Here is a 21,221-nt window from a genome sequence, read left to right as displayed (position 1 = left end):
AATGAATATTTATGGAATGATAAGGAGAGATAATTATAGGCATTTCTACCACCTAGTGGCAAATGATAGCAATTGTAAAATTACTAATTTTATGTGAAAGATCCACCCTTGATGGAATTGATCCTTTTGACTTTTTTACTCTTTCACTATGTACATAGTATGAGCTGTGGGCCAAAAGTCCACTTTTTTTTTTTTTTTTTTTAAAAACATATGTCCATTTGTTCCAACACCATTTGTTGTAAAGACTGTCCTGTTGCTATTGAAGTGCTTTGGCACCTTTGTGGAAAATCAGTTGACCATGTATGTGTGAGGTTATGTCTGGACTCTGTTCCATTGTTTTTCTTTTTTGCCAATACCCCACTTTCTTCACAATTGTAACTTTTTATAGTAAGACTTAAAAATCAGATCTGTGAATTCTCCAAATTTGTTTTTTTACCTTTTTGTTAGTGGTTTATGCTGTTTTTACAAAGTAGCACATTGTGTGGAAGGATTTGGGGTTTTGAATTGGGATAAAACTTAAAGAATCTTTGGATTAGGTTAATTGCTTATGTGTTTATAGTCTACGTGATTATAGATGGATTAAATTTACTGGACTGACTGACTTTGAAATTAATTTGTTTTTATGCATGTGCAAACATGGCACTGTTTATCCATTTTTCATCCTGTTCTACCATCATGAGGATTTAAAGTAGTTTTTTTAAGGTTGTTTGTGTCCCAGACTTATCTGGTTTACTTGATCCTTTAACCAGTATTGATGTCAAATAATTATCTTGAAGAATTTCCAAGAGAGAATAAAATCTCTGTCCTTTTGGTCTTAAGTTTTGGAGGGTAACTAGGGGAAAGCACACAGAAGAAAAGAAGCTTTTTAAAGATCTCATAGTGTTCGATGGGTGCCCCGTTAATTACTTTCTGCTTCTATAAGGTATTCTGGTGTGAGGCTATGCATTTTCTCTCCGTGCATCTCTAGCTCCATGAAAACAGCATTCTTATTTTCTATTATCAAAGGAAAAAGCATATTTGGTTGTTGATGAAACAAAGTAATTATTTGGCTGCTCATTTAAAGACAAATGTGTTATTAAAAGCAAACTACTCTTGTTGTCTTTTTGCTTCTATTCAGGTATAATGAATACTGTCGCAATTCAGATGACTAAAAACGTGACATGTTTACCCTTTCTACTTCTTGGTTGCAGTGAATATAATAGAACTTGTTCAGATTCATGGTTTTCATCTCATTTATAAATCTTTTTTTTTTCTTTTTTTCAGTCCATCCTTTTTAGGCTGAGTATTGATTTTCCTGGGTGTCATCATAATCTTCCCAACCCATATTTTCTTAAAATGTGTTCATTCTCTGGCAACTTTATGCATTTTGATTTTAAGGTCTTGCAGACGAATTATATTTCTGCCATCTTCCAGAAAGTCCATTTAAACTGAAGGACCCTTAGAAATAGCTGAGCTTTTAAGAGCTAAAAAACAGTGCCTAATTTAGACCTTAAAAAAAGTCAATTTTAAATATTGTAAAACAAATCTTCTGCCTAATATCGTTCCCCCTTTCATTTAATTTTCAGAATAATTGAAGTAAATCAAAATCAAAAGCAGGTGGAACAGGATATTAAAGTTGCTATATTTACATTGATGGTAGAAATAAATAAAAAAGGGAAAGCTCTACTGCATCAGCTTGAGGTAAGTCACTGTTATGGGACAGTATGTTGTAGTGATTTAATAAAGTATTTCACATGTATTTGTGAATTTGAAATCACAGCCTTTTTCATATAATTGTTTTATGATTTAATAATATTCTCCATTCCCATATTTTCCTTTGCCAGGCTCTACATTGTCAAGCCGACAATTTATAGCTTTGTAAAACACTAGGAATGTCTTTTTGTAAAATTTTCATCTTTATTGTTCTATAGCCTCCAAAATGAGAATGAATCTACATTAAGAAAGTTTTACTGGGGGCAAATGTGAATGGGTGCTCTCTAGGAAAGAACAATCTCATATAAGATCATATATGATGTTGATGCCCATATGTGCTATATGGGATTTCCAACATGGGCTGTTTATGGAAAGAATGGTCAAGACATTGGTTCCGGTATATCCAATCCTAATTGTTTTTTGAAACCAGGTTACATCATGATGTTTTATAGATTATATTTCTTCAGTTGATTTCCAAATACAATAATTGAGTGAAAGCATTTTTGAACTTTTGACATACCCTACACATATAAGGCAAATGTAGTTAACTGAATTAGAAACTTTTGTGTGACGTGTTAAAGAGCAAAAACTCAACTGAATAAATGTGAAGATCTAATTGGCTTTATTAAGCAATTCATGAATTAAGCAGCATCCCCTCTAGTAAGTAGGGAGATACTCCCAGTAGGCATGTCTTAATTTTTACTGTTTACTTCATAGTGCAAAACATCATGCCTTGTTTGAAGGAGGATCTCTGTAAATGTTGAGGAGGAGATGAATCATTTTAGAGAGTCATTGAAGTGACAACTTGGCCTCACCAAAGGGGTGCAACTGAGCAAAATTTTAGAAAGACAGGCTAAGTTAGCTATATTTAGTTCTCAAATACATGTTTAACCTTATATTAGGTAAAAGGAGGTACCTCCTGTCCTCAACATTTTATAGTCTTAATTGCAAAGGTCAGTTAAGGAGAAATGCTCAGGGCACGTTGGATAGTTGTTTCTCACTTCAGGTAAGAAAAAACATTACTATCTTCATTAGCTTTTTTTATACTCATGAAGGTCAAGATCCAAAGTCAGTGTTTGATTTCAAATAATAGGAGGTTACAACATCTACATGGTATATTAACATAATACTAATTGCATGATATTTTAGTATTCATGTAGTATATCAGAGCAGACAGAATTCACAGTAAAGAAGCAATTTAGAATAAGAAGAGAATAATATAAATAATTGTGATATTTGAAGATTAAAAAAGCAAAACTAGAAACAATAAGTTCAGTGTCTTTATTATATAGTTGATAAAATTATAGGATCTTTGTCAGAAAGTTCTGTCCCTCTTGGGAAAGCAGGGTAATTTCTGTGGTTTATCAACCATGCTAAAGACTATATAATTCTCTGGTCTTTTAGAAACAAATACTTATTTAGTGAAGAAGTATTCTGGCCAAAAGGAATCAGACCACATTTACAGTAACTATTTTTTTCAAGGTTCTGGGATTTTAATTTTAATTTTATTGGGGTGACATTGGTTAATAAAATGATACAGGTTTCAAGTATGATTTTTTAAAAAAACAGTAGCATTTAAAGAATTTTAAAAGTTTTCAAAGCTCTGCTTAAAATCAAATGTCACTTAGAATTGCTTTCTCAGAGATTAGTAGTGCATGCATTTCTGTGGTGGTTTCCAAACTTCACTGTAAATCAGAATCACTTGCAGATTTTTTTTTTTAAAAAAAAGTGATGATAAAGAACAAAAGATGACCAAACCCCCAAATCTCTAGGAATGAACCTGAGGTTTGGTTCATTCAGGAATAATACTGTTATTTTCAATCAACTTTATTGACATAATTTTTATAGCACTTTTTTAACATGTCCGGTGATGTTTTGTAACTACCGATTTGTATTTCTTAATCCCTTTACCCTTTTTACCCAGCCCCCTTAGGTTCATTATTTTATTGAGACTATAAATAAGTCCATAATTGAAGTGTAGCAATTTTACTTTTAAACTTTTTTTTGAACCAGTTGAAAGCCCTATTTTTTCCCACTTTCCTTCCAAGTAAAGGAGATTTGGCTAGAGACCTTTAAAACTACCCAAGTTCAGTGCTCTTCACTTTTGATTAATCTGTGTCCTTGCTTGTGTACTTCCCTTATAAAAAGGGAAATCCCTTATAGAGAAATTCCGTGTTCTGTTTTTATGTGGCCTTTCCGAGAGTGCGTTGGCACCACTAGTCACTGTATAAATGGACTCCCATGGTAATTCTCAATAGACAAAAATAATATATCGTTACCATGTATAAAAGTTTTTAAGTGTTGTACCACGTGTTATGACAGTACAAACTGATTGCAATCAGGGCTAGAATGCGTAAAAGGTGAAATCATGTGATTGAGTAAGTCATGTGATCTGGTAACTACATTGCTGGATGGTAACATCTGTTTTGTGCGTATTGAATTTAATTTACTGTATTGTCGTTAACCTACAGTTTTTACTCCTTTTTGGATATTGGAAGATGCATGAACAGAAACCTAAATCCCAAAATGTGTAAAACCAGACCAGAGTGGTGGTGGGTCAGCTGAGGCAGTGGTGGGGGCTGTGCCTGTGGCATTCCGGGCACAGATGTTTGCTTCAGTGAGAGTGATCCTGAAGGAAAAACAAAAAAAAACAAAGTATTTTCAGTTTCTGTTACTTGGATTCTTAGAGGTGGTGGTTATTCTAATTTGGTAATCTGAAAATGACGGTTAAAATACATGTTATAGGCAGAACTGATTTGGAAATTATTTCTTCTTCATAGAGCCTTGCAAAGGACCATCGCATGAAACTTATGCAACAACAGCAGGAAGTGGCTGGACTTTCTAAACAACTGGAACATGTCATGCATTTTTCCAAATGGGCCGTTTCCAGTGGCAGCAGTACAGCCTTACTTTATAGCAAGCGACTGGTAAGATACACTACGAGTGGCATTGAATATACCATCAAAGCACAGAAACAGGGGTTATCGGAATGCTTGAAATTCAGAAATGATCATTAGTCGATTTGTGCTTAAATTCCTTTTACCTATTTCTAATTTTAATTGATCAAAATATTTTGGTTTTAGAAAATATTTTTAGCTGACAGAGAAGCACAGGTCCTTCATTCCTTCATGCGTTTCCTGACGGGCGTGTGCAGTATCATCGGGGGCATGATCCCAGGTTAAGACGCTTGAGGGCATCTATTTGGGGTTGGGGCAACATTGGGTAGTGTAAAGCTAGGGCTCCCTTGGGTTTTGGTTGGGGCAGGAGGGGCACCTCAAGGGCCAAGGGTAGATGCTTCAAGGGTTGGTGCTTCTGTGAAGTATGAATTTAAAAGACTAACTTTAACTTATCACTTGAAGATATTTTTCCATTTTGTATTCAACAGTATCGCCAACTGAGTTATACTTCAAAACTTTAAACATGTTTTGGAAAGAAAACTGCGTTATATGTCCACTTTTTACAATTTTATATATGCTTGTTTATTTTGTTTGGGCATACATTCCAGAGACGCTTTTTTGTGTATTTACTGGGAACTTAATAAATTATTTGCCTGATAAAGATGTTGAGTTGTCTCTCCTTTCTTCTAGATTACATACCGGTTACGGCACCTCCTTCGAGCAAGGTGTGATGCTTCCCCAGTGACCAACAATACCATCCAGTTTCACTGTGATCCTAGTTTCTGGGCTCAAAATATTATCAATTTAGGTAGGTCATTTATGTATTATTTTCTACAAGTGCCATTTGTTTCTGGAACTCTTAATTATATGTTACTGAAAATGTATTTCCTTGCATCCGCAAAATGTTTTCATTACCGTGTTTTAAAGACATGGGATTTTTGCTAGCATTTCACTAATGTGTATATGTGTGACACATGCATATATATAAACATGTAAATATATGGGTGATATGGAACATCCTCTATATTGATTCAGTGTATCTAGACTTTGGGATTAAAGAGTTTCTTTTTCCATAGACTCTTGCTTGTACTGTTTATCAAAATAGGTTGATAGAACTCTTGACTCGTGACTGCCATTAATGTAGGATTTTTTAATATTTAGCATGTTTTCTGTTAAAATAATATTTCTCATACTATTATTGGCTTTCTTACTCTTTAGACCCAGTCATCAGGCACCTAATGGTTCATTTGCTTTATTTTGCTGGGGAAGACTTCTCATTTTTTTCTTTTGCCTTTTATGTAATAATTTTATATATATATATTTATATATAATTTTTTTTTAATTTTCTAATTGAAGTGTTACCTACATATAGAAAAGTGCCCAAATTTTAAGTAGTAGAGCCCACTGAATTATCACAAAAGGAGATTGTCGTTTTGGTAACATTAGGAGCTCAAGTATCCTTGCAGACAGTTCAGCAGGAAGTTATTACTTTAGCTTTCTTGCTACATTATTTGCTAGAAGAAAAAGTCACTTTTTACCTCCTTTACTAATTTCTCACAGAAAAATTATAGAAACAAATTTAAATTAAGTTTACATCAGTAAAAACAATAAAAAACAGCATCTCCTGTTTGTGAAAAGTTTGTGAAACTCAGATAAAATAAAGTTAAACAATACGCTTTACTATAGGACTACTCAGAGCTGTCATTTACAGTTCTGTAAAATGTCATTTACAATGAGATTTACATTTTAAATTTTCCAAGAAGGAGACAAGTTTCTGAAACTCTGAGCAACATCTTTTCTATGCAAGGGGAAAATCTTGATCTAGATGGATATTCGGTTAATATTTTGGTGACTTGGGTACATTGTTCAGTCTCTCTGAATCTGAGATCCCTTATCTATAGAAAGGACTTTAACAGGAATACACAGAGACCTACTGTCACAGTGCCGAACACACAGTAAGTATTTAATGCATGGTTACCATATTTTCTACGTAATAAATCCAGACCATTTAAATGAATCTGTACTGTTGAAGAAATTAAGCTTTGCCTATGCTTGGATGATCAGCCCCTGTTAGAGAGAGGCACCTTTAACCTCCAAGTGCAGTTGTAAGCCAAAGTGTTCTGACAGAGACCTGATATACTAAGTAATGTAAAGGTGTAAGGAATTTGAGACGTTACAGAGTATTAATACTAAAGAATCAGAAATACTTTGTGGGATTTTTTCGGAACCAGTGTCAGACTTGCTTGTTTTGTTTTGATAACAATAGCAGTTCTCAATATACAGCCTGAGGCCCTTTCAAGGAACCACAGAGACCTCTGTTTTCCATGTGTGGCTGGATTTTCTTCATATATTTCAACCTAAACAATATATTATTACAGATAATACAGAAATAGGAGAATTCAGCCATTAAAGCCAGAGATTTTCAAAAATGTAAAATAATGCCTCTCTTCACTAAATGTTTGTTTGAAAATAGTTATTTTTCATAAAAGGGTGATAATGGGCTTAGTTTTAAGTGAATTAATGAATAAAAATGTTTAAATTCTCATATTTAGTTTCTAATATGGTAAATTTTGATAGATAGAATCTCCATTAACAAAAGCTCTTTGGGGCCTTCTATATTTAAGAGTATAAAGGGTTCCTGAGACCAAAAAGTTCTTGGCAGTTTTGAAGTTCAGCAGAAATAGCCTTGCAAAATGTGGTATTTCCCTGTGGGAAAAAGTGGAACTTAACCTTTTCTCTTTAATTAGGTTCTTTAGTAATTGAAGATAAAGAGAGCCAACCACAAATGCCTAAGCAGAATCCTGTCGTGGAACAGAATTCACCGCCACAAGGTGGTTTGTCTTCAAACCAGTTATCCAAGTTCCCAACACAGATCAGCCTAGCTCAGTTACGACTCCAGCATATGCAGCAACAGGTAATGGCTCAGAGGCAGCAGGTGCAACGGAGGCCAGCACCTGTGGGTTTCCCAAACCCTAGAATGCAGGGGCCCATCCAGCAGCCTTCCATCTCTCATCAGGTAAATTTGGAAGCAGGCCTGTCCTAACTTAGATAATTATAGTGCAATTGTATTCAGCAGCTCTTAAAATAACCAAGACATCCATCATCTATGATTCAACTCTATGCATTTATAAAAAGTTATCATATTGAGGATCCCTGATTGAACTCCTAGATTTCAGCCCTTCTCAAGAAAGAATTAATGGTTTATTTAGCTGGTACATCAATTTTCATCTACTCTTCATTGTCTTCAAATTATCATAGAGGATAAATGATGGCATTCCTAAGTAATCCATACCTGTGGTTGATGGGTGAAGTTGTGTACCCGTAACTCCTAATTCCTTCATTAGTTCTTCATAATGACTAACACTTCAGGTATCTCTTCTGTGGGGATGCAGTGTTTAGCGAACCACATTGCACCTTAGAAATTAGGGCAAAATGAAATAGAAAAGGTCAGGGGTGTGGTTCATTAGAAATCACCCCTTTTCAAACTTTATTTCTGAGCAAATATTCTTATTTTCACTAGATATGCGATACTCTGTTTACTTTTAATCCAGTTTTTAAAGATAAAAGGTTTGCATACTTTGTTAAATAGTTTAACCATCTGCTCAGGTTAGATGTGGGCATAGTTAGACTTAATAAAGGCTTAGTAAGGAGTATAAAGTCTAATTCATACAAATTCTCTGTTATTTCAGTTACATTTATTAATTTATACTCTTCGTGTTTCTGAGAAGGATTTGAAGTGACTTACAGTAAATGACAAATTAAATAGAATGGGGTTTAATACCAGTCAAATAAAGTATAGAAATAGGCCAAGAATTTTTATTATACATGAGAACGAGACTTAGGTGAACTTTTTGACAACCTAAGCAAAAAAGAAATAGAAATAGTATCTCTATTATTTGATAAAAAGGAAACATGCCAATTACTTAGGGGAGAAACTTTTTACTAGCATAAGAGGAATATATAATGGGGGTCTTTATGAAAAAGCAATTAAATGGCATAATATTTTTGTAGCAATTTAATAGAACATAGAAATGGCCTTCATGGGACTCTTACTACAACCCTAAATAAAAGTTGTGGGCCTGTGTAGAGGATTTTGTTAAGTAGCTTCTTTGAAGGCCTGAGGTGTATTTGAGGTGATGTATTTGAGGTTTATGGCTTTCTAGTAATTTGATTAGAAGGCACGTCAAGTCCTGGGGAATATTAGTTTGTCCAATTGATTATTCCTCTCCAACATTGTTTTAACCCAGGTTTTTACAGGAAGTAAATAACAAACAATTTAAAAGGTCTTTGGTGAGTGTCCATGGGAAAAGAATTGTATACTTTAGATACCAGGAGCGCAACTGGCAACGTTGAAATTTTATTCAGAAAATTGAGGAATAATTTTGTCACTACCTCAGCAGACTGCAGAGTCACGTATTGCAGGTAGACTGCAAAGAGTACCAAGATTTTTCTGAAGATAAATGTGAAGAGGAGAAGAAAGAGAAAATAATTACTATTGAGCGCCTAGTGCTAAGCATTTGCATGATAAATATGTTTAAGTGTCTGAGAGATGGTAAAGTGACTTTTATTTAATAGTTTATTAACTTGAAAAAGCATAAATCCATCATTTGTGTTAATTGCCTTTTCACTAAGAAGTGAGGAACTGAGGCAGTTAATAGATACTATGTGACTTGGTCACATTCTCCTAAATAATTTATATAAGCAGTGACAAAACAGAATTACCCCTGAACCTTTAGTTTGTATATCTTAGAAATTTTTCCTCTCTCTGATTTATTGCAACATAACCTATATAATGTACAATCTCTATTATACAGCCTAATTTTCCCACTTAGAAATGAAGTCGGTTATGTATCTTTTGGTCATTACCGCTTTTTCTGTTGACTCTCAATGACTCCTGCACTTTCTTTCACCCTCTTACCTCTCATTTTTAGCTGCTCTCTGCCAAACACCCACTCATGCATTATTCACTCATCAATTTGCAGTCTTCTATAAATTTTTACACTGCCCTTTTCCTAGCTTTCTACCAGTTTACTTGCATATACATGAGGGGAAATGACTTTATAAGTCGATGTGTGTGCACCACTGGCTTTGGGTATATTCAAGTCGTACTCTGTATGTGTCCAGAGGATCCAGGTAAATTGAAAGGACTGCTTCTAAAAATCTCTTACATAATAGCTCCCTATTTCTTCTTCTTCGGAAGATTAATTAACCATGTACTGTGCGTTGTTCGAGTTGGGTGATACAGAGGTAGAATAGATAGTTATATGAGTGTGGCACAAACTTGGCAGACATTGCACATCTGTTTAACAGTACACAGTATATTCTCTCATACTCCAGTGGACAGATCTACATTTGCTAGCACTGTCATGTATGTTATTTTATACATAATTCACAGTAGTGATTCTCGCTCCGGAGCCAGAATTAACTGCTGTGGAGGTACTCTCATTTATATGTATACATTAATTTTCTTCAGCAGTGGGTGGATGTTAGAAGGATATTTGTTATCCTTCATGGTTATACACAGTTGGGAACTACTGACGTAGAATAAAATCAGAACCTGTAATAATGAAGGTACTTAGAGCGAAGATGAGGTTGATGATGATTATGGGTCAGTTTCCTTAAGGTCTCAATTGTTTCTCTAGTCTCTGTATCTTGGAAATTAAAAGATTCCATTTAATTGAAATAATGCTGATTGTGCTATTTTGTATGCTCATAACCAGTTCCTAATCTTATTCTTTCAAGTTGCTTCCCCTGTCAAAGGGTTCTTAGAAATTAACTGAATCAGCAGTTTAGGGGAGGCATAAAAAACTCACCTCACATCTTACCAGACTGTGAGCTTCTTGACGGCAGGGTTGACATCTGATTTCTCCCAGAGTACGTAACTCTGGCATCAAGTGTCACTTCTTGACTGAATCAAGAATGTGGGTGGAGGTGGGAAAGAAGGGTAGCAAAAGCTTCTACAACTACCTTTATTCTCCCTTAAGGATCATTTTGGATACTTTTGCACTTTTAAAACAATTATCTCTTAGATAATTTAGAAGTGTTCCACTATAATTCCCCAACTATTTTCTGTTTGTGTTTGTATGATATAAACATACCCTTCCAATCACAAAAACTTTAATAGAAGAATCAAAAACAAGTGTTATAACATCAGGCTTTTTGCTTCTGTAAAGCTTGGACATTTTTTCTGTTTTTCTCTAATGTTTTTCTAATCTTCACCCACAGAATTTCCCTTGGTCTTGAAACAAACAGTATTTAAATCTATTTTTCATTGGGTCTATAATTGCTGACTACTCTGGAAAGTTACTGAGGGTGAATCCAGTGCTGACTAATTTGTGAGAAAGAAGCAATGTTACCCAGGAAAGGAAAGGAAATTCCAAAAAATGGGAGAAGGAAGAGAAAAGAGGGCAGAGCTCTACACTTCATAGCTATCTTCCTTTCACAGTGTGAAAGTTTTAGGTGTTGCTACTTCAACTTTATAATAACTTCCACATTGATTTGTCCCATTGTGAATGTGGGAATTAATAGTTCTTTCTCTGAGAAGTTCTAATCATATACAGTTAAGACAGCCTGAAAATAAGTATTTGCAGTAAGTTGCCAACCATAGAATTGGATAGTCAAGATGAGAATGGCATATAAGGTTACCTTTTTCTGGAACACTGGTCTCAATTTACAGGGCTAGTATTTATGAGTAAAGGAGGCTTGCCATCCCAACCCTTGCCCTATCCTGTAACCAAGCAATGTTGTCCTTGAAGGGTTTCCTTTCAGAATCTATTTTCTTTTAGGGAAACCCATCCTCTGAGCTGTAATTAGTCAGTACCTTAACCCCCAGCTAAACACCAGGACACATTTGGTGATGATATGGCAGACTAGAGTTTGATGAAAGCCTTAGTGCTGTCTTTTACTAGCTGTGTGACTCTTTTCAAGTTATGTAAGCTTTCAGATGTTTAGTGTCCTGACTTGTAAAACAAGGGGAGAGTAACAGAGATAACATATATAAAATGCTGGTCACAGTGCCTGGCAAATGGTTTGACCTCAGTAAGATCTAAAACTCATATTTAAATGTTACTAGTATCAACTGCTTTCGTTATTTTTATTGATTTATTTATCGATTGATTAAATTTATTGGGGTGACAATGGTTAGTAAAATTACATAGGTTTTAAGTCTACAATTCTATAATACATCATCTATATATCACACTGTGTGCTCACCACCCAGAGTCAGTTTTCCTTTCACTATTAATGATTTGTTTAAGAATGTAGACCTTGGAGCCAGCTCCATCCATTACTATCTCTGTTAATCTTTGACACGTTACTTAAATTGTCTATACCTTAGTTTCCTTTTCTGTAAAATAGAGATAATCCCTACTTCACAGGATTGTTGTGAAGATTGAATGAGTTAACACATGTAAAGCACTTAAAAGCAGTTCCTGGCATGTAATAATAACTGCTTAGTAAATGTTAGCAATTATTTTAGGTTCAAAGAGGGCAATTTTTTGCAAAAGATAATCATCAAGGACTTAGAAGTTTACCAAAGACAAGTTTTCCCTACTTTCCAAGATGGCTAGCTAGGTTTAATGCTGGTATAACCTACTTACAGTTGGAAACCCCTCTGCCATGGCTTTTTCCTAAGAAAACTCCTTTTCTTTAAATGGCTTATACACATTCTAGAAGGCTGCCTCCTTCCCCAATTACCTGTTGTAGTATTAATAACTAACTCATCTGGTAGAGTTGTTGTCGTTTTGTAAAAGTTACAGAGTTCTCTATAATTTATTTTTTAGAAGATGATTGTCACTGAATTGGTTTAATTTCTTTTTTCCAGCAACCCCCTCCACGTTTGATAAATTTTCAAAATCACAGCCCCAAACCCAATGGACCGGTTCTTCCTCCTCATCCTCAACAGTTGAGATACCCACCAGCCCAGAATATGCCACGACAAGCAATGAAGGCCAACCCCCTGCAGATGGCTTTCTTGGCTCAACAAGCCATAAAACAGGTATATATATTTACTTCTCCTTATTCTACTTCTCTCTACTCTCAAATCACATTGAATTTATAGATAAAGCAACAGTTACATATGAAAAGCAAGAACAAGCTGTTTTAAAAATAAATGTGAATTACCAAGTTTATTACAGACAGACCTATAGAGACAAAGCTAAGAGGAAAGGTCTTGGTGCTTTGCAATTAACAAGAGAAGTCAAGCCACTTTATATGCATGAAGGCTCAGAATAATCAGTGAGTCAAAGATATCAATTTTTTGCAATACTGTATGTAGCTTTTAGGTGAATACATTAAGTTTCCTAAGGCAGAAGTGTTCTAACAAATAGAGGGTACATTCTGCAAAAGAGAACAATAAATGCATCTTTAAGTGTTTCAAGGAGAATTTTGGAAACAAACTTATTATGACAGTTTAATATGGAGTACATATTAAGTTTGATATTTAAGGTTACATATTAAATCAGATAAGATATAATATTTATATTCTCTATATGGTTGGCAACTTATTGCAAATACTTATTTTTAGGCTATCTTAACTGTATATGATTAGAACTTTTCAAAGAAGGAGCTATTAATTCCCACATTCACAATGGGAGAAACCAATGTGAAACTTACTGTAAAGTTGAAGTAGCAACACCTTAAACTTTGACACCGCGAAGGGAGATAGCTACCCTGTTTTCCTGAATATAAGACCTAGCTGGACCATCAGCTCTAATTTGTCTTTTGGAGCAAAAATTAATGTAAGACTCAGTCTTATTTTACTATAAGACCGGATCTTATCTAACATAAGACCTGATCTTATATTAATTTTTGCTCCAAAAGATGCATTAGAGCTGATGGTCCAGCTAGGTCTTAAATACGGTATAAAGTGTAGAGCTCTGCCCTTTTTTTTCCTCTCTTCTCCCATTTTAGTTCAGGTAGGGACAGAAGAAAATGTATGTTTTCAATCCTCCATCTTTACCTGGAGGTGGCTGTACATGTGTTTGTATTTCTTTTCTAGCTTGTATAAGCTTTCCAAGATTGGTGATGTGGTTTTCTGGTATATACTGTGTTATCTTCTGGTAAAAATCAGTGCTTTTTATTTTTGGACAGGATTCATGAAAATTATGTACACCTGGGCCCTCTCCCCTTTCCATTCAAATTATATTTGAATTCAAATAGTAGAATGTGTCTTCTACTTTGTCTGGAACAGGGATTGGGTGGACATTTGTGTTATAGACCTGCTGACAGACAAGCTTTCTTCCTCTTATAGTGGCAGATCAGCAGTGGGCAAGCTCCCCCATCAACTGCCAACAGCACGTCCTCTACTCCTTCCAGCCCCACCATTACTAGTGCAGCAGGGTACGATGGGAAGGCATTTGGTTCACCTATGATTGATTTGAGCTCACCAGTGGGAGGCTCTTATAATCTACCTTCTCTTCCAGATGTAAGTATACACAAAATTTATAAGAATCTGTTTCAAAAATTTTACATGAAGTTGGATCTGGTAAAAGCATGGGTTTGTTGATTATAGGTTGTTTTGTGTTTTTGTTTCAGAAGTTATTTATGTCTTTTAGAAATATAACAGTGGGAAAAGTAAAAATATTATAAACACTTGACCATACTACAGAATGTCTTTCAGGGCACTGGAGGTAAAGGTACTAATAATTGAATGATTATGGAATCTAAGCTGGGAAAACAGGGAAGGGAGGAAGGGCATGGGAAGAGGAGGTACTAGAAAGGTGAATTGCTGGAATGTGATATATTAGAATAAAATCAGAGAGGGAGGCTAGAATTAAACACATCAGAAGAGACGGAGACAAGTTTAATAATAGAAATGAGAACATTTTCAGTTATATCGTATCAGTGCAAAATTACCTCTGATTTATATTGAAATAAATTCATCGTATCCATTCTATGCCCTAGGATGGCAAGATTAATTCTTGTGTAGAATCCTGGTTGAGAAAGGCTGCAACTTTGTCAGAATTGAACTGGAATTTAATCACAAAGACATTCTTGGGAAATAAATGATGTATATAAGCTGAAAAATGTTTGCATCTGAAGCATTAAAGTCTTCTTCCATAGAAATTTATCAATATATTAGTCTGGCAATCAATTAGGAAATAAAAGTTATCTGTATCCCTATTACAGTAAAGCAAGAATCTGTGAGGACTCCGTTTTTTTCCAACCAAACAGTAATGTACTTAGGTGACGTGGTGTTCTGGAAATGTATTACGCGTGCAGACTTGCTTCATCTGTCTCGTGCATACAGAGCATCAGTCCTCAAAGTGGGGGCCAAGGACACGGGGGTCCCCACGACCCTTACAGGGGCTCCACAAGGTCCTCCCTGTGTAAGACCAGATTTTCTTCATAGTCTTGAACCAAAACCACACATCAAAACAGATTGAGTGCAAAAGCAGATATAAGAATCCAGTTGGCTGTTGTTAAGCAAGACGCTAAAGAGATTTGCAAAAATGAAATTGTGTTACTCTCTCACCAAGGTTTATTTGTTTAATTGGCTACCTTTTGTTATTTTTAAATAAATTATTTACAAAAGTTTTTGCTTTGATTTTTAAGGGTATGAATGACACAATACTCCTTTTTCTTGGCTTAGGACTTAAGTAGTGTGTCCTCAGTTTATTTACTAAGATGGAACATTAAGAAGAGTGAAAGCTTTTTTCAAGCTTGTTTATGGGGAAAATATGCATCAGAACGTCTCAATATGATAGTAATGTGTTTTATTATCTGGTAATAATTAAACTATTAAAGTTTTGTTATAAAGTAGCTTTTAACTTGCAAAATCAGGATGCCATGAAATCACTTTTTTTTTTTTTTTAATATAAGATTGACTGTTCAAGTACTATTATGCTGGACAATATTGCGAGGAAAGATACTAGTATAGATCACAGCCAACCAAGACCACCCTCAAATAGAACCGTCCAGTCACCAAATTCATCAGTGCCATCTCCAGGCCTTGCAGGTAAAGTGGGCTGCTTTTGATGTTGTGTAATTCCACTTGTTTACTCCACTTGTAATAAAAAAAAAGGCCTCCTGCCTTTTTTTGTTGGGTGATTAAAAAGGGTCTGAGTTTTTGGCACTATTTAAAATTATACTGTACTTTCAAAGTGGGAAGCAGAGGTTAAACCACTATCTTTTCCATTTCAACATAATTTACAGGCATGGTATACTCCCAGAAAATTACTATTATATTTTCTCTTTTTAATAAAGTTAAGTTGCCTGTGATGTGGTCTCTTAAACAGATGTAATTTGCCTAGGGTCCAAATTTGTCAGTGACAGTCACTTTTGGTGGTTTGTTTGGTGTTTAATTGTGTTTAAGGATTTTTAACATAAACCTACTCATTTCCTCCAAGAGAGAAGCACTGTAATAATATTCCCGGAGACTGGCAAAATAGGTGCTCTAGACCAAAATAAGGAAAGAGGAGAATTTCTGAAGTCATTCACCAGTCACATAAACATAAGCAGTTGCACAATTTAAAAGGAGATGCTTATTTAAAATATAGACAAACTTAAAATATGAAAAAACTGGAAGGAAATTGTTGACAAAATATGGCAGAGACTGTTTAATTATATAACAAGTTCATTCAAGTAAATAAGGGAAGTACTGAGTATTGCCAAAGGATAGGAGTTGATAATTCCCTAGCGAGGAAATGCATATAGCCAGTAAAATGTGTATGGGGGAGACCGGCGTTCAGACACAGTCGTAGTCTTTTAAAAAAATCAAAACAAGATGTAACTTCTAACTGTTTAATTAGCAAAGATTTAAACAGTGAGAATACTGATTGATGAGAATGTGATGAGCAAAGTACTCTGATACGTAGCTGGTGGGTGTATAACTTGACAAAACATTTCTGGAAGCTATTTGGCAATATTACTGAAGTTAACCATTCTCCAGTACCGACTTTGCCAGGCAATGGACAAAGTACCTTACATGTATTGCATAGGAGAATATTTGTTTCATTGTCTTCCATTAATTGGTCTCTAGCAGCTTGCTTTCTTGGACTGCTTTTATGTCAGCCCCTACCATTTTTAGTGTTTTCTGTAGCTTTCACTGGTACTAGTGTCCTCACTGAGATCCTACCCTGGTTACTCTTACACAGGGAACATTTGGCAATGTTTGATTGTCGTGCCCCTGGGTGGTAAGTGTGGCGGAGATGCTACTGACATCTAATAACTGGTAGAGGCCAGGGATGCTGCCAAACATCCTACAGTGCTTAGAACGGCCCCACAACAAAGAATTACCAGGCCCCAAACGTCAATAGTACTAAGTTTGAACAGCCCTGCTGGTCTAAGGGGGCTTGGACTGTGCTGGGTGTTCAGCAGTTCTACTTACTGTTTTACATACTTTCGTTATGTGGTCCCAGTTTCAATGTAGTACTACGTGAGCACATTCAATAGGAACTAAATACTTAATTATTCATTCATTTTATGAATGTGTATGATTTCCTCCTCTTCAGGGCCTGTTACTATGACTAGTGTACACCCACCAATACGTTCACCCAGTGCCTCCAGCGTTGGGAGCCGAGGAAGGTAAACTGACTATAGATAGAAAATTTCTAATTGTATTTCTCTTGCCCCAGTGCTCAACATGCTTTGGTACTCAATACATTTTAAAAACTTTCTTTATTTTTGACTTTTAAATTAAAATGTTAATAGTTACTATATATTATTATATGTTAACTTAATTGATGGGTTAAATAAATTACAATTTTATCTTTAAAGATACAAAGTAATTTGTGTATGTTGAAAATAGGAATGTCTGACTTCAGCATGATAGCAAAGAAAAAAGTGAAAATGAAGCAGGCATAATACACTGCAGGAACACACATAATTACAAACTTAGTATAACTTTTCCTAATTTCAGTGTTCTCTGACTTTTCTAAAGACCAAAAACTGATTCTGCTTTAAAAGAAATGACAGTTGTTGAAACTCTATTTTAACTTACTGTTTTGCTCTTCCCACTCGTTAGGCTTGCACATTTCTCCCAATTCTTACTTTTTAATGATATAGAAGAGGTATTTTCTGAAGGGAAAAATTTGAGTTTGCTCCCGTTAGAACATAATGGCTATCGGTAAAAGGCTTTTTTGTCCCACTACATTTTTAAATAGCAGAACATCAATAAATTATGTCCCTAGTTAACTGTCTTCACACTTTGTGACAATAAATAGTTAATGTGAGCCTACCGTTCTCTTTGTCACTGAGTAGGGAAGGAAATGGGAAGGCCTAAAAAAAGATGTTAGTTCTAAAATACTAAATCTGGTGGCCCAATTTTAGAATATTGAAGTCAGAATATTGAAGTCAGTTTTCTTTTAATTTAGGTCTTATTTAAATTTATTTAAAGATATTTCCAGATGTGTAATGTAACAGGTTAATATATAGAACATTTTGTATTCATAATGGAACTTTTGTATACAGGAGTTGCATTTAAGTTATCATCATTTAATGCTGGTGTAACATAGTCACCATTGCTGTGAAGCTATGGCATTATTCAGAAAGCTATTGTGGTAACTTCATTTTGTGATACTTAAGGTCACATTCTTAGTTTTTCCTTCCTCTTTCTTTCTTACACTTACAGCTCTGGCTCTTCCAGCAAACCAGCAGGAGCTGATTCTACACACAAAGTCCCAGTGGTTATGTTGGAGCCAATCCGAATAAAACAAGAAAACAGTGGACCCCCTGAAAATTATGATTTTCCTGTTGTTATAGTGAAACAAGAATCAGATGAAGAATCTAGGCCTCAAAATGTAATTATATCAATGATTGCAATACTGTTCCTATTCAGAGGATTGGGTGAGAGAAACTTTTAAATATCTCATAGGAGGTTAAAAAAAAATTATATTTTAAAGCAGGGAAATAATCAACTTAAAGGTTGAAAATTTTGAAGAAATCTCTCAGTAAATTAAAACAAAAAGATGTGTGGAAAACAAAGAGTTTGAAAAATTAGTGGCTCAAATGAGGAGGTTGGGCATTTGAAAGAGAGAATGGAATAAAACACATGGAAGGTAATTGCCAAAGAAATAATACAAGGAGTCTCTGTAACTGAAGGGGCCTAACAAGTACCAGAATGTGAAGTGAAAAAAATTATTAATCACGCATGAAGATTAAATAAACAGTTTTAGACATGTACTTGTATGCAAGGTTGCAGGAAAATTTGATTTCCATGTACTCATTCTTAGGAAGATATTTGAGAATATCATTCATCAAAACTGGAGGAAAACATAAGAGTCCCAGAAATGGGATCTAACACAGAAGAGAGGCAAAGCAGTGTAGTCCCCAGTCCAGCAGCTCCGCCAGCACACCCTGCAGCAGGAGACTGAATAGGGATGTGTGTAAGGGGAGAAAAATGTTCCACCAGCATTGAGAAGCACTTTATAATTGTGTTGGAGGTTGTGAGAATGACTTAGAGATAGGTACCTAGAAAAATAAGCAAATGAAATGACTAAATAAATAAAATGTATGTACATACGTAATTACTGACTCACAGTAGAAACAGATAAAATAAGAAATTTAGTCGTAGTGCATTCTATGGTTATGCAGTGAACAATATTTAATTTATATAGTTTAAGTGGTATAAACAAACACCTGAATACAAATGTAAAAACTAGATATAATCAGAATAATAACCTGAATATTCATTTAAGCAAAAATTGATTTTTTTCATTTAACCAGAACAGCAATGTTATACTGGTATCTACCAATTGAAAAAAAAAAAAAAACTAAATCAGTGCTCAGTAACACTATGTTAAGAAAATGGCATGAATGTGTGTGTGTATGTGTGTGGAAGAGCAAGGAAGGGGTGGAGAGTCAAGAAGAAAAAAATTAATCTTTCATAGTAGGAAGTATATATTTAAAACCAAAAATATGTTTAAAATCGAAAATCGGAGAAATTGTGGCACAGCATATTTAGAAAGAAAGAAATAACAGAAAAAAAGCGCCAAATAATTTGAAAATAATTGCCTCCAAGGAATGAGCTGATATACCCAGGCTTTTAACGAAGTCTGTGATTATTACTTTGAAATTATAAAAAATGTTTAAAGGAGATAAAAGATTTTGTTAGTGATTTGAAGTTTTCACTATCCTAGGCTCCAACATAAAATTTAGATTCATCTTAAAGTCACTAATGGCTCTTGTAAGGGTGAAATTACTTCTAAGAATTAAAGCAGTATACTTTCGTATGAATGATGAAAATCTACCCTCAGCATGTATTATGTCTAGGTAGAATTTGAATTAACAGCTCCAATAAAATGTAGTTACAGTTCATATTGTTGTCTTCTACACTACCTACCTATTTTCCCTTTTCCGTAGCCATCAGCAAATTCAAAGATTTCTCCTGTTACTCAAACCCCCTTACTGCTGAGATGCCATTTTGATGAGGAGAGGTTCACGTCTTCTTTACCATTAGGGACTCTAATACAGTTAGCAGTCAATATTCTGTTCTCATGTATGTTCACAGACTCCTTTGAAGTAACCAGGCACCCATAAAAGAGCAGTCTTCCATCCAAAATTGCCAGTAGTGCTAATAAAATTACAGAATGCCAGTTTTAAGAAATACATATCCTCTTACCTCTTTCCGTTTCAGACCAACTATCCAAGAAGCATACTCACCTCCCTGCTCTTAAATAGCAGTCAGAGCTCTGCTTCGGAAGAGTCTGTGCTAAGATCAGATGCCCCTGACAGTACAGGAGATCAGCCTGGACTTCACCAGGAAAATTCCTCTAATGGAAAGTCCGAGTGGCTGGATGCCTCCCAGAAGTCACCCCTTCATGTTGGAGAGACAAGGAAAGAGGATGACCCCAATGAGGACTGGTGTGCAGTTTGTCAGAATGGAGGGGAACTCCTGTGCTGTGAGAAATGTCCCAAAGTATTCCATCTTTCTTGTCATGTGCCCACGTTGGCCAATTTTCCAAGGTATGATAGTAGTTTCTTCCCTTTCCCACATTCGTTCACTGTACATAATGACAGCAATGAGCTTTTGATGATCGTTGTAACATAAAACTTTGTAAAAACTTAAAAGTCCACTTTGGCACAAATACATACTTCAAAACCTTCAATGTAGGATGACGCATACCCTGCCTCCCTACTCCTGCTTCTCTCCAAAACCTTGTCTGTTATGAAAAGAAAAACCAACTAGCCCTTTAAATTATTATAAGAGAAGAACAACGAAGAACAATGGTGCTTTTGCACAACTGCCACAATTTATTGCATCTTATTTGCCAGGCTTTGAGCTGTAGCATTTAAAAGTATCTCAAGTAAATTCTCCAACAGTCCTGAAGAAATGATGATAAAGAAACATTGAGTTAATAATCTCTTAGTTCCAAAAAGGCCTATACGGTTTAAAGTTTACTTTGAAACTTAAAATTGCAATAGTTCCAAGAGCGTTTCTTTTTCTTGAATCATTTGGTGGGAAATGCCAGTTGTGCCTCACATCAGCCATAGATTAATATATGTGGTTATGTGTTTATTTTGTGTATGTATTTTATAGCACTTAGGCCTTAGCATTGTATTTCTATATGGTCTCCCAGTATGGCGCCATGTCCATAGTAGACCTACAGTAAATCCTCAGTGATTAAAATTCATGCCCAATAAACAATTCTGTATCACAGGTGGCATGGAGGAGGTGGGAAGGGGGTATGGTGA

The 21,221-nt window shown here is 35.2% G+C and overlaps 1 protein-coding gene across 4 annotated transcripts in view; it reads left to right on the top strand.

Moving 5' to 3' along the window:
* Positions 1-21,221, top strand: part of TRIM24 (tripartite motif containing 24) — an 83,471-nt gene that overhangs the window by 54,620 nt on the left and 7,630 nt on the right. The window contains exons 6-16 of one of the 4 annotated variants that reach the window (XM_088799907.1): positions 1,566-1,680; positions 4,473-4,619; positions 5,280-5,397; positions 6,491-6,544; positions 7,337-7,503; positions 12,412-12,585; positions 13,840-14,013; positions 15,411-15,546; positions 17,042-17,114; positions 18,160-18,328; positions 20,164-20,492. In XM_088799907.1, coding sequence (XP_088656033.1) covers positions 1,566-1,680; positions 4,473-4,619; positions 5,280-5,397; positions 6,491-6,544; positions 7,337-7,503; positions 12,412-12,585; positions 13,840-14,013; positions 15,411-15,546; positions 17,042-17,114; positions 18,160-18,328; positions 20,164-20,492 — 1,656 coding nt within the window. Of the gene's footprint in view, positions 1-1,565; positions 1,681-4,472; positions 4,620-5,279; positions 5,398-6,490; positions 6,545-7,336; positions 7,606-12,411; positions 12,586-13,839; positions 14,014-15,410; positions 15,547-17,041; positions 17,115-18,159; positions 18,329-20,163; positions 20,493-21,221 lie in introns of all 4 variants that reach the window. The other 3 variants (XM_088799906.1, XM_019750550.3, XM_019750540.3) reach the window with 3 other exon arrangements.

The sequence above is a fragment of the Rhinolophus sinicus genome, chromosome 8, assembly GCF_057876585.1.
Source record: "Rhinolophus sinicus isolate RSI-liver-muscle chromosome 8, RSI-T2T, whole genome shotgun sequence".
NCBI lineage: Eukaryota > Metazoa > Chordata > Mammalia > Chiroptera > Rhinolophidae > Rhinolophus > Rhinolophus sinicus.
Note: the sequence above shows the minus strand (reverse complement) of the source record. Positions and strands in the feature narration are given on the sequence as shown.